This window comes from Rhizopus delemar, genomic scaffold, assembly GCF_000149305.1.
Source record: "Rhizopus delemar RA 99-880 supercont3.14 genomic scaffold, whole genome shotgun sequence".
Taxonomy (NCBI): Eukaryota; Fungi; Mucoromycota; class Mucoromycetes; order Mucorales; family Rhizopodaceae; genus Rhizopus; species Rhizopus delemar.
The window spans coordinates 611,697-630,751 of NW_027137840.1; the positions used below are offsets into that span (position 1 = coordinate 611,697).

At 38.1% G+C, this 19,055-nt stretch overlaps 9 protein-coding genes across 9 annotated transcripts; 4 read left to right on the forward strand and 5 right to left on the reverse strand.

Annotated features, from left to right (window-relative positions):
- Positions 1 to 13: 13 nt before the first annotated feature.
- Positions 14 to 4,241, forward strand: RO3G_14577 (uncharacterized protein; the record flags this gene model as incomplete). Its single annotated transcript, XM_067669161.1, has 8 exons — positions 14 to 501; positions 572 to 620; positions 759 to 1,651; positions 1,703 to 2,264; positions 2,315 to 2,508; positions 2,566 to 2,644; positions 2,704 to 4,152; positions 4,236 to 4,241. 8 exons carry the CDS (start codon positions 14 to 16, stop codon positions 4,239 to 4,241), a joined length of 3,720 nt encoding a protein of 1,239 aa, XP_067525262.1.
- Positions 4,242 to 5,001: 760 nt separating this feature from the next.
- Positions 5,002 to 5,142, reverse strand: RO3G_14578 (uncharacterized protein; the record flags this gene model as incomplete). The annotated part of the gene is made up of 1 exon (XM_067669162.1): positions 5,002 to 5,142. One exon carries the CDS (start codon positions 5,140 to 5,142, stop codon positions 5,002 to 5,004), a length of 141 nt encoding a protein of 46 aa, XP_067525263.1.
- A 1,088-nt stretch (positions 5,143 to 6,230) lies between these two features.
- RO3G_14579 (uncharacterized protein) lies at positions 6,231 to 6,434 on the reverse strand (the record flags this gene model as incomplete). Its single annotated transcript, XM_067669163.1, has 1 exon — positions 6,231 to 6,434. One exon carries the CDS (start codon positions 6,432 to 6,434, stop codon positions 6,231 to 6,233), a length of 204 nt encoding a protein of 67 aa, XP_067525264.1.
- A 392-nt stretch (positions 6,435 to 6,826) lies between these two features.
- Positions 6,827 to 7,447, reverse strand: RO3G_14580 (uncharacterized protein; the record flags this gene model as incomplete). The annotated part of the gene is made up of 4 exons (XM_067669164.1): positions 6,827 to 6,942; positions 7,007 to 7,153; positions 7,202 to 7,245; positions 7,326 to 7,447. 4 exons carry the CDS (start codon positions 7,445 to 7,447, stop codon positions 6,827 to 6,829), a joined length of 429 nt encoding a protein of 142 aa, XP_067525265.1.
- Positions 7,448 to 8,185: 738 nt separating this feature from the next.
- Positions 8,186 to 9,004, forward strand: RO3G_14581 (uncharacterized protein; the record flags this gene model as incomplete). Its single annotated transcript, XM_067669165.1, has 2 exons — positions 8,186 to 8,252; positions 8,310 to 9,004. 2 exons carry the CDS (start codon positions 8,186 to 8,188, stop codon positions 9,002 to 9,004), a joined length of 762 nt encoding a protein of 253 aa, XP_067525266.1.
- A 694-nt stretch (positions 9,005 to 9,698) lies between these two features.
- RO3G_14582 (uncharacterized protein) lies at positions 9,699 to 10,519 on the forward strand (the record flags this gene model as incomplete). Its single annotated transcript, XM_067669166.1, has 3 exons — positions 9,699 to 9,772; positions 9,822 to 10,248; positions 10,307 to 10,519. The coding sequence occupies 3 exons, from the start codon at positions 9,699 to 9,701 to the stop codon at positions 10,517 to 10,519; spliced, it is 714 nt and encodes a 237-aa protein (XP_067525267.1).
- A 2,140-nt stretch (positions 10,520 to 12,659) lies between these two features.
- On the reverse strand, positions 12,660 to 13,885 carry RO3G_14583 (cytosolic Fe-S cluster assembly factor NBP35; the record flags this gene model as incomplete). The annotated part of the gene is made up of 4 exons (XM_067669167.1): positions 12,660 to 12,742; positions 12,845 to 13,624; positions 13,677 to 13,770; positions 13,826 to 13,885. The coding sequence occupies 4 exons, from the start codon at positions 13,883 to 13,885 to the stop codon at positions 12,660 to 12,662; spliced, it is 1,017 nt and encodes a 338-aa protein (XP_067525268.1).
- A 1,339-nt stretch (positions 13,886 to 15,224) lies between these two features.
- On the reverse strand, positions 15,225 to 15,561 carry RO3G_14584 (uncharacterized protein; the record flags this gene model as incomplete). Its single annotated transcript, XM_067669168.1, has 2 exons — positions 15,225 to 15,289; positions 15,336 to 15,561. The coding sequence occupies 2 exons, from the start codon at positions 15,559 to 15,561 to the stop codon at positions 15,225 to 15,227; spliced, it is 291 nt and encodes a 96-aa protein (XP_067525269.1).
- A 747-nt stretch (positions 15,562 to 16,308) lies between these two features.
- Positions 16,309 to 18,209, forward strand: RO3G_14585 (uncharacterized protein; the record flags this gene model as incomplete). Its single annotated transcript, XM_067669169.1, has 6 exons — positions 16,309 to 16,339; positions 16,391 to 16,706; positions 16,767 to 16,977; positions 17,151 to 17,476; positions 17,523 to 17,850; positions 17,898 to 18,209. 6 exons carry the CDS (start codon positions 16,309 to 16,311, stop codon positions 18,207 to 18,209), a joined length of 1,524 nt encoding a protein of 507 aa, XP_067525270.1.
- Positions 18,210 to 19,055: the final 846 nt, after the last annotated feature.

Genomic DNA, 19,055 nt, shown 5'->3' on the forward strand with positions numbered 1-19,055 from the left:
TTGATCTACAAAAATGTCCTTATCATTTGCTAGACAAGCAGTGCAAAGCAAAAGAGCACATATCATTAGACATACAGCATTAAAAAGCACTGTTGCCTTCTTACGCCCTTCTTTTTATTCAACAACGGCCACCAAAATAGAATACAACAGCAACAACAACAACAAGCATGTTATTCTTCCTAATCCGAACTCGGAAGCCTTCAAGACAACAGCCAGAGTATTACCTTCCAATATCGCAGAGCAATTTGCTATTTTAAATGCTTGTATTGCTTCAGGGAATATGGAGCGGGCTGAACGTATCATGAAGGAACTATACAAGACAAAAAAGGATGAAATGAAGCTCTTTTGTGATGTAAATATTTACAATGCTTTCTTGAATGGGTTTGTAGAATCTAAAAAGCCAATGACCAAAGAGTGTTTGCTATGGTTCGACAATATGAAAGCTTATGGTGTGACAGCAGATGCAAACACTTATGCAGTTATTGTAAAGGGATTTATTAGGTAACTAAAAAGACTCGATACATAATGAGGAGATTGAACTAAACAAAAGTATTGCTTGACGAAAATACAGATCCAGTGGTTTTCATACAACAAGAGCCTTACTTCAAGAAATGACCGAAGTAGATGGGATTCCAATAGAACAATTATTAAACTCGAGCTATTTGACAAAATCTGACATTGCTTTATTTAGAAAAGTAAATTGTATTTATATGTAGAATAGGGAATTTATATTGACATGACACTTGATTTTTGTATAGTTGATTTCTGAAAGCAGAGGCTCAACTGTTGCCGAAGTAGAAAAGCTTTTAGGAGAACTTGAATCCGCTACCAACAAAATATTGGGCGATGAAGCTGAGCCAATCATGAAGGACACTGCGAAAATCAATAATGAATTGCGAAGCCGTGAGGTAATGGAAGATCTACCTGAAGTAAAACCAACAAAATCCATTGGTGTACACTTTCTTCAAGAGCAATTGACAGCACTTCGTGATCCAAAGGCCTCTTTAAATATGGATCCTTATGAAATTCAATTGTCCTTGGAAAGACAGGGATATGAAATGGCTTTACAACGTTTACTTCACACAAAGGAACAGAGTATTGAAAGAGGAGATACACTGAATGCTATGCATTTGACACCACTTAAACGAATTATGTGGACCTGGCATCAAAATTTGACACTTCTTATTGATGAAGAGATCAAGCGTTGTGAGGTTGCTGCTCCACGTGATCATGAACGACGTGCGTATGGACCCTTCTTGAAAGTCTTGCCTAAAGATACACTGTCTATTGTGACTATTCTCGAACTCTTGCGTCTTCACAATTCTTCTGGTATTGGTGATGGTATGAAGACAGCCCGTGCTATTTTAGATGTTGGAAAAGCAGTAGAGATGGAACATAATGCTGTTCAAATGAAAAAGCATGCTAAATCGCAACAGAATATTCAAAATGTACTTTCAAGCGGTAGACTATTTAATATGGCAGTCAACAAAGCACACAAAAAAATTGTCAACAATGATGAAAACTCTGCTGAATGGAACCCTGTTTGGCCGACTACGACCCGTGCAAAAGTAGGTAGTGTGTTGACAAGTTTGTTATTGGAAGCTGCAAAAATACCAGTTCCTAGTAGAGATCCTGAAACAGGAAAGAAAATGTAAGTAAAAAAAATTTAAAAAAAAAGGAAAACCAACCAAATCAATTATAGCGTTGAAAATATACCTGCCTTCTTTCATACTTATCAATATGTACTTGGTAAACGTGTTGGTATAATCAAGTTTGCCGACCAATTGACAGAGATGCTCTCTCGTGAGCCTATTCGTGATACCCTCCATCCTCGTCTATTGCCCATGCTGGTTCCTCCTCGTCCATGGTTATCATACAATTCTGGTGGCTACCTCCAAACAAAATCTGTCTGTATGAGAATCAAGGATTCTGCAGAACAATTAATTTATCTTCACAAGGCCTCTGAAAGAGACCTATTACAAGATGTATTAGCTGGTCTTGACGTCTTGGGCTCTACCCGTTGGAAAGTAAATAAGAATGTGTTCAAGATTATCTTAGAAGCTTGGAATAAAGGAGAAGCCATTGCGGATATTCCTCCTGCTGTGAATGGACCTACACCATTGCCACCCAAGCCAGAAAATTACCACACAGATCCTAAAGCAAAATTCAATTGGGTAAATGAAGTGAAACAGATTCAAACAACCGAAAAGAACAACCATAGTTTGAGATGTGATGTGAATTATAAAGTTGAAACCGCACGTGCTGTAAGTATTTATCTGTTTTTACAAAAATGAAGAATCTCATATTTTATTAGTTTCTGAATCTTCCAATGTATTTCCCTCACAACATGGATTTCCGTGGTCGTGCATACCCTATGCCCCCTACTTTGAACCATTTAGGCAATGATCTTTGTCGTGGCTTGCTTCACTTTGAAGAAGCAAAACCATTGGGTGAAAAAGGTTGGAGATGGTTAAAGATTCACTTGGCTAATTTATATGGTTATGACAAGTATGTAGAAAACAACACAACAATAGAATATATTTTAACCTTTCTCTTTATTGCTAGACATTCATTTACTGAAAGAGAACAATTCACATTAGATAACATAGACAACATTATAGATGCTGTTGATAATCCTTTAACGGTAATTATATGCCTTTCTTTAAAAAGTATAAAATTCTAAACGATCTCTCTGTGTTGTAGGGCAAGCAATGGTGGTTAAAGGCAGACTCTCCTTGGCAATGTTTAGCTGCCTGTTTTGAGGTAGCAGAAGCTGTTCGCAGTGGAAAACCTGAAGAATTCAAGTCTCGTTTGCCTGTCCACCAAGACGGTACATGTAACGGTCTTCAACACTATGCTGCCTTGGGTGGTGATTTAGCAGGTGCTCGAGCTGTCAATTTGGCTGCAGGGGATCGTCCAGCTGATGTGTATACTGGTGTAGCAGATATGGTCAACAAATACATTGACAAAGCTGCCGAGGAAGGAAATGAGTATGCCAAGATTTTACAGGGCAATGTGAGTCGAAAGGTAGTGAAGCAAACTGTAATGACAAATGTGTACGGTGTGACTTTTGTTGGTGCACGCGCTCAGATTGAGAACCGATTAAAAGAAAACCCTGATATTCCCCGTGATAAAGTGTACGCCCTTTCTTCATACCTTGCCAAGGCTGTGTTTTCATCCTTGGGTGAGATGTTTAATGGTGCTCGTCAAATCCAGGACTGGTTGACTGATTCTGCAAGGCGAATTGCTCGAAGTGTGCCTTTAGAAACTCTTGAAGAGTCTGGCGTTGTAAAGCATAATTCCGGTTCTATTGAAGATGCGAAAAAGAGCAAGGCCAAGGCAAAGGAATCCAAGAAGAAAAAGCAAGTGTTCTCTGCTCGTAATCCGTCATCAAGCCAAATGACTTCTGTCATTTGGACTACACCACTCGGTCTTCCTATTGTTCAACCTTATCGCCGATCCGGAAAGAGACAGGTCGCTACGTTATTACAAACAATCTATATCGAAGACCCTGACGCCTCTCGTCCAGTCAATGCACTTAAGCAAAGTACTGCTTTCCCACCCAACTTTATCCACTCCCTAGATGCCACCCATATGTTGATGTCTGCTGTTGCTTGTCACAAAAGAGGCATGACATTTGCTTCGGTTCACGACAGTTATTGGACTCATGCCTGTGACGTTGATTCAATGAATGAAGTGATTCGTGAGCAATTTATTGAGCTTCACTCTCAACCGATCATGGAAAACTTGCTTCAAGAATTTCAAGAACGTTACAAGGAGTTTAGGGTGCCTGTGTCTAAGCCTATTGGATCTGATAAGGGCAAAGAAATTGTGGGTGAAGACGAAGGCCCAGTGATTGGTCCTACGCTTTTTGGTAATCCTGAAATATTAGAAAAAGAATTTGAAAAGGAGAAACAGAAGAAAGATGTGGCCAAGAAGGACGCATTCAAGGCTATCTTTGGTATCGATGCAGAGGAGGGAGACGTTACTGTTGATACAGATGATGTAGATGATTTGGAAGATGAGGGTGAAGAAGATGGCTTGGAGGAAAGTCCAAAGAAGAAGGGAAGGAATACGAGAAAGTATGAGCACACTTGGGAACCGTTGACGTTTTTACCTCTTCCACCAAGAGGTGAATTTGATATTAATGAAGTAAAGAAATCACAGTATTTCTTCCATTAATCTCCTTTCCCTTTTATAAAACAACTTTCTTTTTTGTATATATATTTTTATAGAATTAAAAAAACACTCACAAAGTTAATAAAAAGTAACTTCATATAAATTATTAAAGGCTAATTTGCTATCAAAAGATGTTAGGGTTAGTAACCCATAAGAAGTACAATCACACCAAATAAATTTTCGGACAAAGAAATTTATTGAAATAATTTTAACCTCATAACAAAATAAACTTGTCTTTTTCTCATCCATCAATACATTAAAAAAAAATGTCTGCTCAAATCTCTAAAGACTGCACCCGACCTTTAATTATATCTGAAGATGAAACAAAAGAAAGTAAAGCATGGGGGGTTTTTTATCTTCTTAGAACACATCATACGATTAGAGAGATTGCAGACCTTGTTGGATTGAACAGGTCTACTGTGCAAGACATAAAAACCAAGATTGATGACTATGGCAGCCCTTTACCTCACAAGCAAACAGGTCGTCCATTGAAAATAAATGAAAGAACTGAAAGGCACTTGAACAGGATTATTAGAGAGGATCCTTTTACCTCTTATAAAGAAATAAATGTGGAATTAGCAAAGCTAGATGTTTTTGTCTCTATAGAAACTCTTCGATCGTATGTCGATCGACTTGACTTCAAATCGTACAGAGCAGCCCACAAGCCTAGATTGACTGCAAGACACCGCAAAAGTAGGCTTCGCTGGGCGAAGGAACATCTCAATTGGACGGAAGACCAATGGAGAAGCGTTGTTTGGTCTGATGAGTCGCGCTTTTGTGTAGAAGGTTTGGGGATGTTTTTGGGGAGGAGGTTTTGGACCTTTAGAAATTATTGATACCAGTTCCGTAGACCAAGAAAAATATATCAATATTTTGGCCAATAGGTTCCATCCTTGGTTTACAAATGTCACGGCACATCAGGAGAGGGATTTTATCTTCCAAGAGGATGGTGCTTCCTGTCATACTGGTGGTTATGCTCGATGGTGGAAGGAGACCCACCAAATCAGGGGTTTTGAGTACTGGCCTGCTCAAAGCCCTGATTTGAACCCCATTGAGCATGTTTGGAATGCTCTTGAAAGGCGAATTGAAAGAAAAAGATCATCGGTCAAAAACTTGGAGCAATTGAAGGTGGCTCTACGAGAAGAGTGGGAAAGAATGGACGATGAGTTTGCGGACCGATTAGTTCGAAGTATGAAGAGACGGTGTGAAGCAGTTATCAAAGCTAAAGGCGGCGCAACAGAATATTGAGAATTATTTTATGAATATATTCTTAAAATAAACATGTGAATCTTTCTTTTCTCAAAACTTGAAATCCCAAGCTTAAGTATACACTTATTAATTAGTCTTGAACTTACATGCCATATTTTTTAAATTTTTTGTTTCAATATTTTGTCCGGAAATTTATTTGGTGTGACTGTATATGATTTGCTTTGGCTATGCAAGTTAATCCGATTAAACAATACTTTTTTTTAAGAAAAGACTTTAATGAGCATGCGGTGTTTCAAGACACCATAATTACCCAAGCCAGATCAAATTAAGCGTAAAAAGAAGTTAAAAAAAATTCTTTATAGGAGCAAGGACAAAAGGGAAGTAGGAAGGAAATTGTGGAAACCCCCTTTTGGAAATACATCTCAAAAAAGATAGACATACGATAAAACAAAAGTCGAGCTCAAGCCGCTTTGGCAGGGAAGAGCTCATGGAATACAGTGATATCAATTATGTTTCCTTCAACAAAAAAGTTGGGCAATATCATGTTGGACAGAACCTTTGAGGCGACGGATAACACAGACACGTTGACCAAAGAAGCTGCATACAGTGCACTCCTTCTCGACTAAAATCGCCACAGAAAGGGTCTCGAAGGTTGTTTAGGCCTAGGGGATCGTAATTGTCGCATGAGAAGATATCAAATTCCTTCAATTGGGAGCGGCATTCAGCTTCATCCTCATTATGGAGAAGAGGCAACGAGATGACTGGTGTTGGCACACAACCGTTAAAGAAGAGAACGTCGTTGGTTAATGAAAAGATAATATTGTATAGGGATACAGAGGTATTTACACCTTGGTTAGTGGAAGAGGAACTAAAGTATGAGCGGCAGCCCTCTGACCGGGCAGGGAATTCTCGAATTTAGGCTTGGAAGCTTTTTGTAGGGGAGGAGATTCCAGTTCTGAAGGTGAGGGACGTTTGGTGGGCGTTTGAAGTTGCCCTGTAAAAGGGAAATCATGTGAACGGAAAGCGGTAGCAGTAGAGGTACGCATGGGCACAGCGGTGGTGGATGCTTGAGGTAACCGCTCAAGGAGGAAAACGTTTTGTTGTTACAGCCAATTGATTTCATCTTTACTTGTAGCTACTTTGCAGTTGACATGTTCAAGTCTGAAGTTGTGGATTCATTTATCAAATAAAGCAGAGATATATAGAAAGTGATGAAAAACAGAATAAAAGCTTGAAAAGCATAGATAGTATCATATATAAAAAGAAACCTTACTGTGTTACAAGATCCCGTAATAAAGTTTTCTTGCACTTCAATGTAGATCAATCTTTAAGCCACAATTCATTAAACAAATTCTCAATTATTAATAAAAGCTGCTTTTCTTCTTCTTTATTACCAATTTGATTAATAAAAAACAACGTAAAAACAATGAATGCGTACTTATTCGTCATCATCCTCAGGATCTGCACCAAATTGCTTATAATCAATTTTCTTTCCACGAGTTCTTCTTCCACCAGGAATAATTAAACTTGTGTCCAATGTTTCCAGCTCATCCTCTGTAATAAGGACCCAATCAATGCATATTCTATTAATATAATCAAGTATTATTATTTTTTTTACCTGAAACATCACTTTTATCCACTCCAGAACCTTCATCGTCACTTGAACGCTTTTTAGAAACCTTTTTCTTGGGGACCTTCTTTTTCTTTTCAGGCTTTTTGGTTTTGGTCTCTTCTTCAGAAAAATCATTGTCTGATGCTTCTTCTTCTTTTTAAAAGTGTTATTATAAGTACCAGTTGTTTACAAATAATTTACCACTTTGTTCTTCTTCTTCTTCTTCCTCCTCCTCCTCGTCATCACTTTCAACGTATTTTTTTGGTTTTACATTTCTACTACGCCTCAATTAAAGATCAAATGAGCAAAACTTTTCTAATTATACCGTGATGCTTTTGAAGAAGAGGTCTTGGTAGACTTCGTTGGCTTTTTATCATTATCTTCTTCCTCTTCAAGTTTACGCTTTGCAGCCAAAGCTAGGAGTTTTGAATGACGATCTTCAGGCATGCTGTAAAAACGATTTATAAAAGATAAAGGGAAAAAGAGAAAAAAAAAATTCAGATTGCGTAAAGTTGAACTTTTTTGTGTTTCCGACGCGTCTTGTACAGAGAAAGAAACGGAAGCTTATGCATTCTTTTTTTATCCCCTTAAAATGGGAATTTGGGATTTATTTTAATTTATACAAGTAAAGTTATAAGATACAAAAGGATTTTTAATCTGTTTTACGATACAAATAATGTGTTGGTTATGATATTTGGTTGAAGCATTGCAACTTGAATCACAAAAAGAGAAACAATAGAAAAGGAAAGTTTACTACAGTTTTCAATATCCGACATCCTTTTTTTTTTTTTTTTTTTTTTTTTTTTTTTTTTTTGGGCCTTTTTTCCTTTTATTTAAAGTATGCTTTTCTCACCTATAAACACGTTTCTTTCTAATCTTAAAACCCTTGGCTTCGATCAAACTATACATTGTAAAGGGCTTTATACCAACATTTCATTACAGCCTGATCATTTCATTCTTAATACTCGCTCATTTGAAGTCACAAGTCACTTTTTATTTCGTTGCCTTGACAAAGCAAGAACACGAAAAGACTTTAAAACTTGCTGGCCACCAACCACTAAGCAACGTTCTAAAGAATACACTGTGATATCTATTCGATGGTTGCAAGAGTTGAAGGAAACACACCCTTTGTTGACTTTTATACCAATAAGGAAAAGTTATTTTGAAGACTGCCACAGCCAAATGATGAACCGTATCATGATGGTCTTTTCTACTCTTGTTTTAGAAACTGTCTTGTGTCGTTCTGCTCAAAGTAAGATCACCATAGCTAAATACAAGTAGCGTATGGCTCATAAAATTTATTGAGTAGATGTCAAAACAAACTTTTCAGACAAACAAGCTTTAGAGGATGAAATACAATCTTTATCAGTTCAAGTGACTCAAAAGATACAAACCATTCAAGATTCAAGGAAAGAATGGAGGCAAGAAGGAGAACATATCATAAAGTCTTTAGAAAGGACGACATTAGATACAAAGAGTAGACCAGAAAGAGTGAATTATATGGAAATCAAGCTTCAATTAGAAAAGACGCTGCGTCAGATCAAAAAAAAGAAACTATCAAAACTTAAATCAAATAACGAATTACGCAAAAGGTTGGCCCAAATTGTTAATGCACCACAAGAGATAGACCCGTTCTTTATTTTACCAAAACTCCCATCAAAAGAAGAGGAAGAAGAAGACGATAAGCATAATGATAGAGAACCGTCTTTTATCAAAGAAGTGCACAGTTATATGAATAGTGATCAAAATGAAGAAAATATGGAACACGATCATGACGAAGATGCATCTTCCTTACTAAACGATATGGAATCTGTCGCATATATAGGTAGTGAGGATCCACCTTCGGCATTCATGTATGAAGATATAAGAACACCACAGCAGATGAGAACACCTCAAAGAACAAGCCAAGTCTATCAAGATGAAGCTCTCTTTGATTTAAATTTACTGACCCCTCTTCGCCGCTCAGTGACACCACGAAGGTGGTCTCATCTAGGAGGCTTTTAAAATAAACACCTTTACGAGCCCTGTCATGAAAATGAGCCCCTTTGAAAAGCACTAGAGTTTTTTTTTAAATAACGTTCAGTTCCTTTCAATGACGGTTGATTAAAATAATGAGATTTTTTGGATAGCAGGTACTTTCCCTAAACATCCAGATGGCATTTGTTCAGTCACTTTTTAGATTTTTGAACAAGTCAGCTTTGCTTTGGTGGTGCGCTGTATTCAGTTGAACCTGGGCTTCATTTGTGACCTAAAGTTCTTTCTGATCGGGTCGTAATCGTTTACTTTTTTTTTTGGATGAAATGGGCCATCACTTTTAGCCATGCTTCATTTTTGATTGGTCGAATTCAGTTATCGCGCTAGTCAAAGTTGGAGTCAAAAAGTAAACATTTCGGTGTTTAAACTGAATGAATTTCTCTATTCACATTCATTTCTCTTTTGCCTTTAAGGATGCCAAAGAAAGCAATAAAAAAAAAGAATAATGCCAAGAAAACATACAGTCTAAAAGACATTACGGATGGCCTTGGTCAGCTCTTTTGTAATCCAAAATATTTTTGGCATCTTGCCGCTTTAGTGCTTGTGGGTGAATTCTTATTGAGCACACTGGTCATTCAAAAAGTGCCATGTAAGTTTCTATTGCCCATGACGCCCAGCCACTAAGCTAAAGATGATAGATACAGAAATTGATTGGAAAGCATATATGCAAGAAGTAGAAGGGTTTTTAACGGGTGAAAGAGATTACAGAAAACTTAAAGGAGACACAGGGCCCTTAGTGTAATGTGCATGTCATAAAAGTGATGTAGACTAACATAGAAAATGCTAGGTACCCAGCAGGCTTTGTTTATATCTATTCAATCTTGTATCACTTGACAAGCAAAGGCACACACGTTCGATCGGCTCAATATGTCTTTGAAGCACTTTATTTGATCAATCAGGCTATTGTCATGTCAATCTATAACCGTTCCAAAAAGGTTCCTCCCTATGTCATCTTACTGTTGGCCTGCTCCAAACGATTTCACTCTATTTTCATGCTAAGATGTTTTAATGATCCAGTAGCCATGTGTTTCATGTACGCCTGTATTCTATCAATGACCTACAGACGCTGGACATTGAGCACGATTTTATTCAGTTGCGCGCTATCGATCAAGATGAATGTTTTACTATTCTTTCCCGCATTTGGTATTTTATTATGGATGGTCTTGGGTGCATGGAAGACCATAGGGCAATTGGGTTTGTTGGCTATGATTCAAGTAAGTTAAAAAGTACGCTAGCCAATTGTCATGGTATTTAATGTTTTTTTTTTTATAGGCCTTATTAGCTTATCCATTTTTAAAGAGCTATCCTGAATCCTATTTAACAAAGGCCTTTGAATTTGGGCGTGTATTTGATTATACTTGGACAGTTAATTGGCGGATGGTGGATCAAGAAACCTTCTTGTCTGATTGGTTTTCAAAGTTGCTGTTGTTAGGACATGCCATCACTTTACTTTTATTTATTATTCATGTTTGGTGTAAACCGTAAATATGCGCTTTGTTCTGTCTTTGTTTTTATTTACTAACTTCTTTATCAAGAAAAGGCGGTTTACTAAACGTATTCAAAGAAGGATTCGGAAGTGGAAGAAAGCCTGTTTCGAATGACGGTAATTCTGATAGTTGCTATAATCTATAATTTGCTAATTCTCCCTTCCAACAGATATTATATTCATGATGTTTACTTGTAACTTTATTGGTATTATATTTGCAAGATCTTTACATTATCAATTTTACTCTTGGTATTTTCAAACGATTCCTTATTTATTATGGCAAACACAATGGAAAATAACCCAATTCCCAATCGTGACAAAGATGTTAATATTTGCTACTATTGAAGGATGTTGGTTAACATTCCCTTCTACTAGCAATAGTTCATTCACATTATTAGCTTGTCACATTATGCTGTTGATGGGTATTTATACACATCATTCTTCCTCCTAAAAATGTATTTTATTGATTTCATATAGACATATATAAAAAGTATTGTTATTTTTTTTTTTTTCTTTTTATAAAAAGACTATCATTCATAACAAACTTAGTAAGACATGATTGGCCTTTCATCTATCTTCAAGAAATAAAGAAAAAAGGTACAACAGCAAATGAAAATGGTCGAGCAGAATCAACCATGACTACAAGTTATAAACCACACACTAGACTAAAAACACCGTGCACTATTTGATTTGCAAGCAATAAAAAATAAACATTGTATTTTGTTTTGCTATAAAATGAGAGTAAAGAAAACGAATGCATGTTTATCGATGGATGACAAAAGAACAAGAAAATATTTCAAAGAGCAAATAGAAAGAATTGAATGATTGAGTTTATTAAAAATAAAATAATGCAGTCATCGGCTCAAGTATTCTGTTCAACTACGATTATTAACAGCGAGCGATACAAGGCAATTTGGGGCCTATTTCCTAAATTGATTTCAAAAAAAAAAAAACCAAATTTATTTCCATGTGTTTTAGTGTAACTGAATTACTTTAAAATCCCTCATTTTCCTGTGTCGTTTTTATTCTACTCCTTTTCTTTTTTACTATAAAGTAAATAGTATATGGCTCACGTCAAACCATGTAATGAACTGTGCGTATTGTTTCTAATTGAAGCTCATCATCCTGTGTAGCGGTAGTAAACAAAGTGATACTTAAAGTAAGCTGTCACTTGCACCAATGCGTGTATTTTGCTAAAAAGGGAATTTTTATAAACAAAAGGCAGTGGACGAAGCGATTGATGTACAAGAGCCTAAAAGGTCACTGGTTGAACATATCCGCACTGATCTTTACAACACATTGCCTGCTTTGAGGCAAGATGGCCGAACAAGTAGTAAGTAGGATGCGACACTTATTGCACTTGCATAATGCCAAGTGATTAGAAATGATACCAAAGCTCGAACCTAGTCTTAAAGATGGCAGTGAAACACAATCTGCTTATCTTTGCAGTGATCACACAGATTATATCCCAAGTGGGTTCATGGACTCAGGTTGGGGTTGTGGATATCGTAATTGTCAGATGTTGCTGAGTTTTCTAGAAAAAGAAAAACAAGATGGACGCTGTTTATTAAAGTATGTCATCGATATTATCTCGATTCAGTTATTGATAGAAAAAGCATGGCAGGAGGGTAACAACGGCACAAGAGCACGTCCTATGTTTCATACTCATCTGCATCCACAGGCTTCGATCCAGCAGGAGCTAAACAATTCAAGCACCGTGTATTCAAAACGCGTAAATGGATTGGAACAACCGAAGTGTACAGCCTACTGGCTTACTTGGGTATTCGATCAACGATTGTTGATTTCCATCAGCCTCAGAAGGACATGTTGGATTGGGTCGAATCTTACTTTACAAGTGGTATTTCAACCCACAGTGAGCAAAAAGTGTATTACACCCATCGTCCGCCACTGTATCTACAACATCAAGGACACAGTCGGACCGTGATTGGTATCGAGAAATTGAAATCAGGAAAAAGAAACTTGCTTTTATTTGATCCTGCAAAACGTATACGCAAATCATTCAAGAGAACGCTGACAAATGATCCTCACGGGGGCAAAAAAAAATTGTGTTTATACCACTGCCCCTACAGAGTGGATGATAAAGAAATAGGAAAACATCAACAATATCAACTATTGGTATTAGGACATGTTGAAAATAAAGGATATTTTGCAAGTGAACAAGAAAGAGAAGCAATGAAGAACATAACCAGTGTATCCATCCACTAAATAAATACATTTTATTTTTCCAAATCTTGTCTTAAATCTAAAATGAATCCGTCGGGGGTGAGTAAGCAGCAGGACACGTCCACACACAAAACACTTACTGTCTATAATGGCTTGATAAGCCGTACAGGCAGGTGAATCTGGATATTCATCCAGAAACGAAATGCCCAGATCGCAACTCTTGGCCACGCGAGGATCCAGTGGGATCTTACCCAACAGCTTGAGACCAAACTCCTTGGCCAGGGCCTCTGCACCTCCTGTGGTCGGAGGAAAGATGACGGATTCACCATGGCAATTCGGACAAACAAAGCCAGACATGTTTTCGACTAACCCCAAGATGGGTATCTTGGCCTTCTTGCAAAAATCAATCTCTTTTCGTACGTCCTGCAGGGCCACCTCTTGGGGGGTGGTGATGATGATCGCGCCTCGGATGCCACTCTCTCTCAGATAGGAAGTCAGTGACAGGTGTTCATCCGACGTGCCAGGGGGTGTGTCGACCAAGAGATAATCCAGTGTTCCCCAATCCACGTCTCTCAAAAACTGCTTGATCAACCCATTCTTTTTCGGTCCTCGCCAGATGACCGCATCGTCTTTGTCGGGCAGCATGAATCCGATCGACATGACGGCCAGGTTGTCTTGCACATAGACCGGTTGCCAACCCATGTTGCTCGTATGGATCTGTTCGTTCACAACCCCCATGATGGTGGGTATCGAGGGCCCACAGATATCGACGTCCATCACACCCACCTGACAGTCTTCATCACTGGCCAGTGTAAATGCCAGTTGGGATGTAAAACTGCTTTTGCCTACGCCTCCCTTTCCAGATAATACAAGAATCTTGTGTTGTACGTTGGCTAATCTCTCCGTAATGGCTGGAATGTCTACAGTGCAATAGTGTCAGCTTCTGTTTGTCAATCGATTCGTTTCTCTTACCTGGATCAGGTCCTTTGGGTGCCGTAGCACATATATTTTGGTTCGGACAACCTGCACAGGCATCTGCTTGACCTGCTTTTTCACTTTCAGGTCCCTTTGTGATTTATTAATAAAGCACAGTCTACTTTTTTTTGTGGTCATTCACTTACAGGACAGTGTTCATTAGCGTCTTTGGGTATTTCTTCTGTTTTATTCATTGACATATTCATTTGTAAGCAAACAAAAAAAAAAAAAAAAAAAGGCGGGATTTATTTTTATAAAAGAGGATTTCCAAAAAGAGATGTGTCCAATCGTTTTCCATCATTTTCTCCCAAAACTTGAGAAATGATATACCGAATTGAACTCTTTCAAATCAACCAAGTCTTTTGATCAATCAAAATGGATGGAATCCCTTGCTTATAGAAGGGATGGTCTTGGCACCTTACAGATGAAAATGAAAGAGATCAGCACTGTATGAATAGAAAGTGGGATTGGATGCATCCTCCTCTAGACCGTTGTGCCTGAAAAAGAACATGTCTGGTTTCAATTTGGCAAATCATTCGACTACCAACCCCACATTGGCATGCTTTTGATTTGTATCCCATACGGTTTGAATTCCCATCCGAGTCTTGTTTCATTAAAAATAGCATCTTCTCTTTTCAGACAACTTTGGAGGGTGCATGTACGGAAATCATCAGATAACCCTATCAACAGCTGGGTGCTTGCTGAGTATGATTGGAAGAATAGGTCGCATGACTCTCCATGTGGCTCTGCGGGAATATCAGTGAAAAAGTTCCTACGAGTCTTAACGGGTGGAAACCGTCGATGAAGAATGAAATCCAAAGTCAGTCGTGCAGTCCAAACTGCTGAAGAAGAATGATACGATTGGGTTGAATGCTGGTATACTTGTCAAATAAGGGACCATGAACAAGTTCAATCATAGTCTTTGATAATCATTCTCTTTTTTATTCCAATTGTTTCATCCAATGTGTTCCTGATTTCTTATGCGTTCTAGAGAACAATCGACATTCTTTCACTATAAAGTATAACTTGCATTCAATTCAAAGAACAGATGTCATGTATTTGATAAAGCTCAATACGAGAGATACACATGTTTAGTCATCTATTTTCTTTCTTTTTTTAGAAAATAGGATTCTACATGCTGCGTTGAAGTGATAAACAAAGGATAGATGCGAGAGATTGGTAAGACTGCATGATTTTGTGCAACGTTTCTCAAATAAAGTGGAATGTTCAGACACCTTTGCTCTCTTAAAAACCAAACGTCACTTTCATGAACAGAGGGTGTCTTAACACGTCATCATGGCCTACTGAAAGGGTTATCAAGGTGCCTTATTTGTCCTCACTGTTTTTTCTGATTGCCAAAGGTTCTACTGTCACAACCCTGATGTCGATATCAGTAAAGAGTCAGTGTTTAACTATAGGATCTATGGCACCCTTGCTCTCTCTCTCAGAATGATTTCTGGTCGCCTTCTTTTAAAAAACGATTCGAATGCAAAAGAAAAAAAAAAGAGGTTATCTCTCGACAGGCCCTAAAGAGGCCCCCTTCGTTTATCTAAATAAAGCAACCAAGATAAAAAAGATCAAAACCAGAGCAATCACAATACAGATCGACTCTAAAAACAAGAGTGAATAACGAGTTGAATCCCCATCGACACTTACTGTTATCCTTCACTTTCCTTCCAACATAATCCAACTTCTTTTTAGCTCTTCTTAGCCTTTCATCCGTACGATCCACCATCTCATCTGTTTCATCAATGAGGATCGCATGTGTCTCTAGTTCTTCACCAATCAACAGTCCAAGCTCTCTTTGTCTGAGAATGGCATCCGACAGGTCATCCAAATCTTGGTCTTGATCTGTAATAGAAAGCCAGGTTACTACAAGCATCGCTTATTCTCTCTTATTTTGTACCATCCATGATACGCTGTTGAAGTTGAAGTATTTGACTGTTTTCTAAATGATTGGCATCGATCGGATTAAACCGAGGTGGGTTGTTATTCTTGTTGTTGAGCAATAACTCTCTATGTTAAATCCCATAAGATACACAGAAAAAGAAAACTATTAAAAAAAAAAAAACCTTGTGGTTGAATCAGCAGCATTACCCGATACTAAGACTTCTAATCTATCTACTTTGACTTGAAGTGCTATTAGTTTATTTTCTTCGGTTTTAGTATCTTTGGCTGTATTGGTTTGTTCTTGTTCTGATAGTTGCTGTTCTAATGTTTGAATTCCTTGCTTCAGTTGTGTCAAGTTCTTTTGAACATTGGTTTCATATTTCTCTACATCCAGTCTATCAATAGTCTTTAGGTCTTGCTTTTCTTTGTCATCCTATTTACTTCAAGTCTTTTAATCTGTTACGTTCAAATAAGACTGATAATGTATTATCGGCTATTAAGTCAAGTCTTGATAATAATTTGGAATCCATAAAGAGAAAAAAAAAAAAAGTTACTCTTTCTTTGGTGCGTGGACGATGATCTGAAGTTGAAATCTGCGTTTTTATTCTCCTTAAATTTATCTACACGCATTAAATGAGGAAAGCTGACTGGTTCAAATTTTTAGTATATATTCTCTAGTCATTAGTTATTTAAATCCCTCCTTTTCTCTTTCTCTTTTTTTTTTTTTTAAAAAAAAATAATGAATTCTTGGAAATTGCCTGGTGTTAGAAGTATATATAAAAAAATAAAAAGAAAACGAGACTGATGAGAGTGGAGTTTAGGAAACAAAGAGACGGCTAGCACCACTGTCTCATCACAACAACCTTCACCATCCCCTTCTTCGTCATCTTCGAGTGAACCCAAGTCTGGTGTTTTACTTATCCGTGTCTGTGAGGCCAGAGATCTCACACCTCCCGCCAACATCACCTTACCTTCCCTTCCACCTCAACAACCCATCCAACGAAACCGTGACTCACTGAGTCGTAAGCAACACTGGTGGTTACCCTATGTGGTGCTAGAATTTGACAAGAACGAAGTCTTGATTGACTGTCTGGGAGGTGATACGGTCAACCCGATCTATCAATCCCGAGCTCATTTGTAAGGTTGCCAATAAGGAGGGGGTCTAATTACGATGTCTCACTTGCTTTCCTTTTATAGTGATGTTTCTCGTAGTTCGGATGTATCGATCTCAATCTATATGCGTCATCCTCCTTCGAATCAGGGAGACAATTCGGGTAGGAAGAATGATTTCTTTCTGGGTGGGGTCAAGATTCAGCCTACCTTTGAAGCCAAGATGGAAGATCAAGTGCTGAATATTGTGGGTGGTACGGGTAGGATGCATCTTCAACTGTATTATAAACCACAACAGGTAATGTATCCTTGACTCCCTATCTCTTCTTTTAGCTCATGCTCCCCCCTCCCCTCTCGTAGAAAAGTACACCGATCACGTTTGATTCATTTGAACTCTTGAGGGTCATTGGTCGAGGCAGTTTTGGAAAGGTAAATGAAGATGATAGAGGATGGTTTGTTGATTGATTGTAGGTGTATGTGGTACGTAAGAAGGACACGAATCGTATTTATGCCATGAAAGTCTTGAGGAAATCACGCATCATCTCACGATCCGAAGTCACCCACACGATGGCAGAAAAGACCGTATTGGCCAAGGTCAGGAATCCGTTTATCGTGCCTCTTAAATTTGCTTTTCAGAGCCCGGATAAACTTTATCTTGTGTTGGCCTTTATCAACGGAGGCGAGTTATTTCATCATTTACAACTCGAAGGCAAATTCAGTGAGGAGAGATCCAAGTTTTATACGGCCGAACTGTTGAGTGCGTTGGAATGTCTTCATGAGCTGGATGTTGTTTATCGGTAAGAGAAAAGAAGCATGAAAGGATGAAAACTAAAATGGGATCAGTGACCTGAAACCAGAGAATATTCTGATTGATTACAATGGACATATCGCTTTGTGTGATTTCGGCCTTTGCAAGTTGAATATGAGTGAGAACGAACGGACAAATACATTTTGTGGTACACCCGAGTATCTTGCACCTGAGCTATTGATCGGTAAAGGATACACAAAGACAGTGGACTGGTGGACACTGGGTGTCTTACTTTATGAGATGATGACGGGTTTACCTCCATTTTATGATGAGAATACGAATGAAATGTATCGCAAGATCTTGTACGATGAACTCAAATTTCCTGAGGATGTATCACCAGAGGCTAAAAGTCTTTTGGAAGGGGTAAGCCGATGTGACTCTGTATAGGATGCTAAACTAATCCACCTTAGCTTCTCACACGCGAGCCAAGTAAAAGATTGGGTAACAATGGATCAGAAGAGATAAAGAATCATCCCTTTTTTGCTAGTATCGACTGGCATAAATTGAACCAAAAGAAACTTCAACCTCCTTATAAGCCCTCTGTGGAATCAGCTTATGACACTCAAAACTTTGATGATGAGTTTACTTCAGAGGCACCTCAAGAATCACTTGTGGATGAATCACAAATATCAAGTACAATGCAAGAACAGTTTGTCGGATTTACTTATAATCCTGCGAATGAACACATGGGTGAAAGTTATACTGGAACATCTTTATTATAAATAAAATGCCCTACATCCTCTCTTTCTCTTTGACTCTTCTCTACCCTCTTCATTCGAGGTGACTCCGTTTCAGGATGGCGTAGAACAAGAGGTAAATCATCAGAGTTTATTTGGAATAGAAATACTATTGTCACAAGGGTGGATGGGCGGTAAAAAGTCCGCTTCATGATCCCACCCAAAGGAGGGGGGATGTTAGTACATTGTGAACTGGTACGGTTGCACCAGGATCGGACGTTGAAATCGAATTCACGCCAACTTGTCTCCAAGCGTCCATCCATAGGGGGGAGGTCGGCAGAGAACAAGCGCTGGATGAGACCATCCAGTCCTGTGCTCTCCAACACACCCATCCACCTTTCATTTCTCCAAATCCCCTCTTTTATTCTATTCACTGTAGCACGGACCTGGTTGGTTTCAAATGATGTCCGGGCCATGCCACGTGGGTCAAATACGCACACAAACAAGGGGGCACAGAAAAATCTTTTTTCCCCCTTTTTTTTTGTAGAACAGCGGCAAAATACTAAACTTCCTTTTTTTTTTTTTTTTTTTTTTTTTTTTTTTTTTTTTATTTTCTTTCTCTTTTTCATTTCTTTTTCTTTCCCCTCCCTGCCTTCTTCTCTATGAATGCATCTCACTGTACAATAGTGTATTTATGCTCATCTGGTGAAGATGAAGATCAACAATCCTTATTAGAATCTGTGTTTGGTAAAGGTAGGGTGGTGATGGATGTGTGATGATAAAAATATATATAACCAATAAATATAGTACATGTGGAACATAGTGTATTAGAAGCTATTGAAAAAGTAAAAGAGATGTGCAAAAATAATCATCCCACATTATTCTTAATTG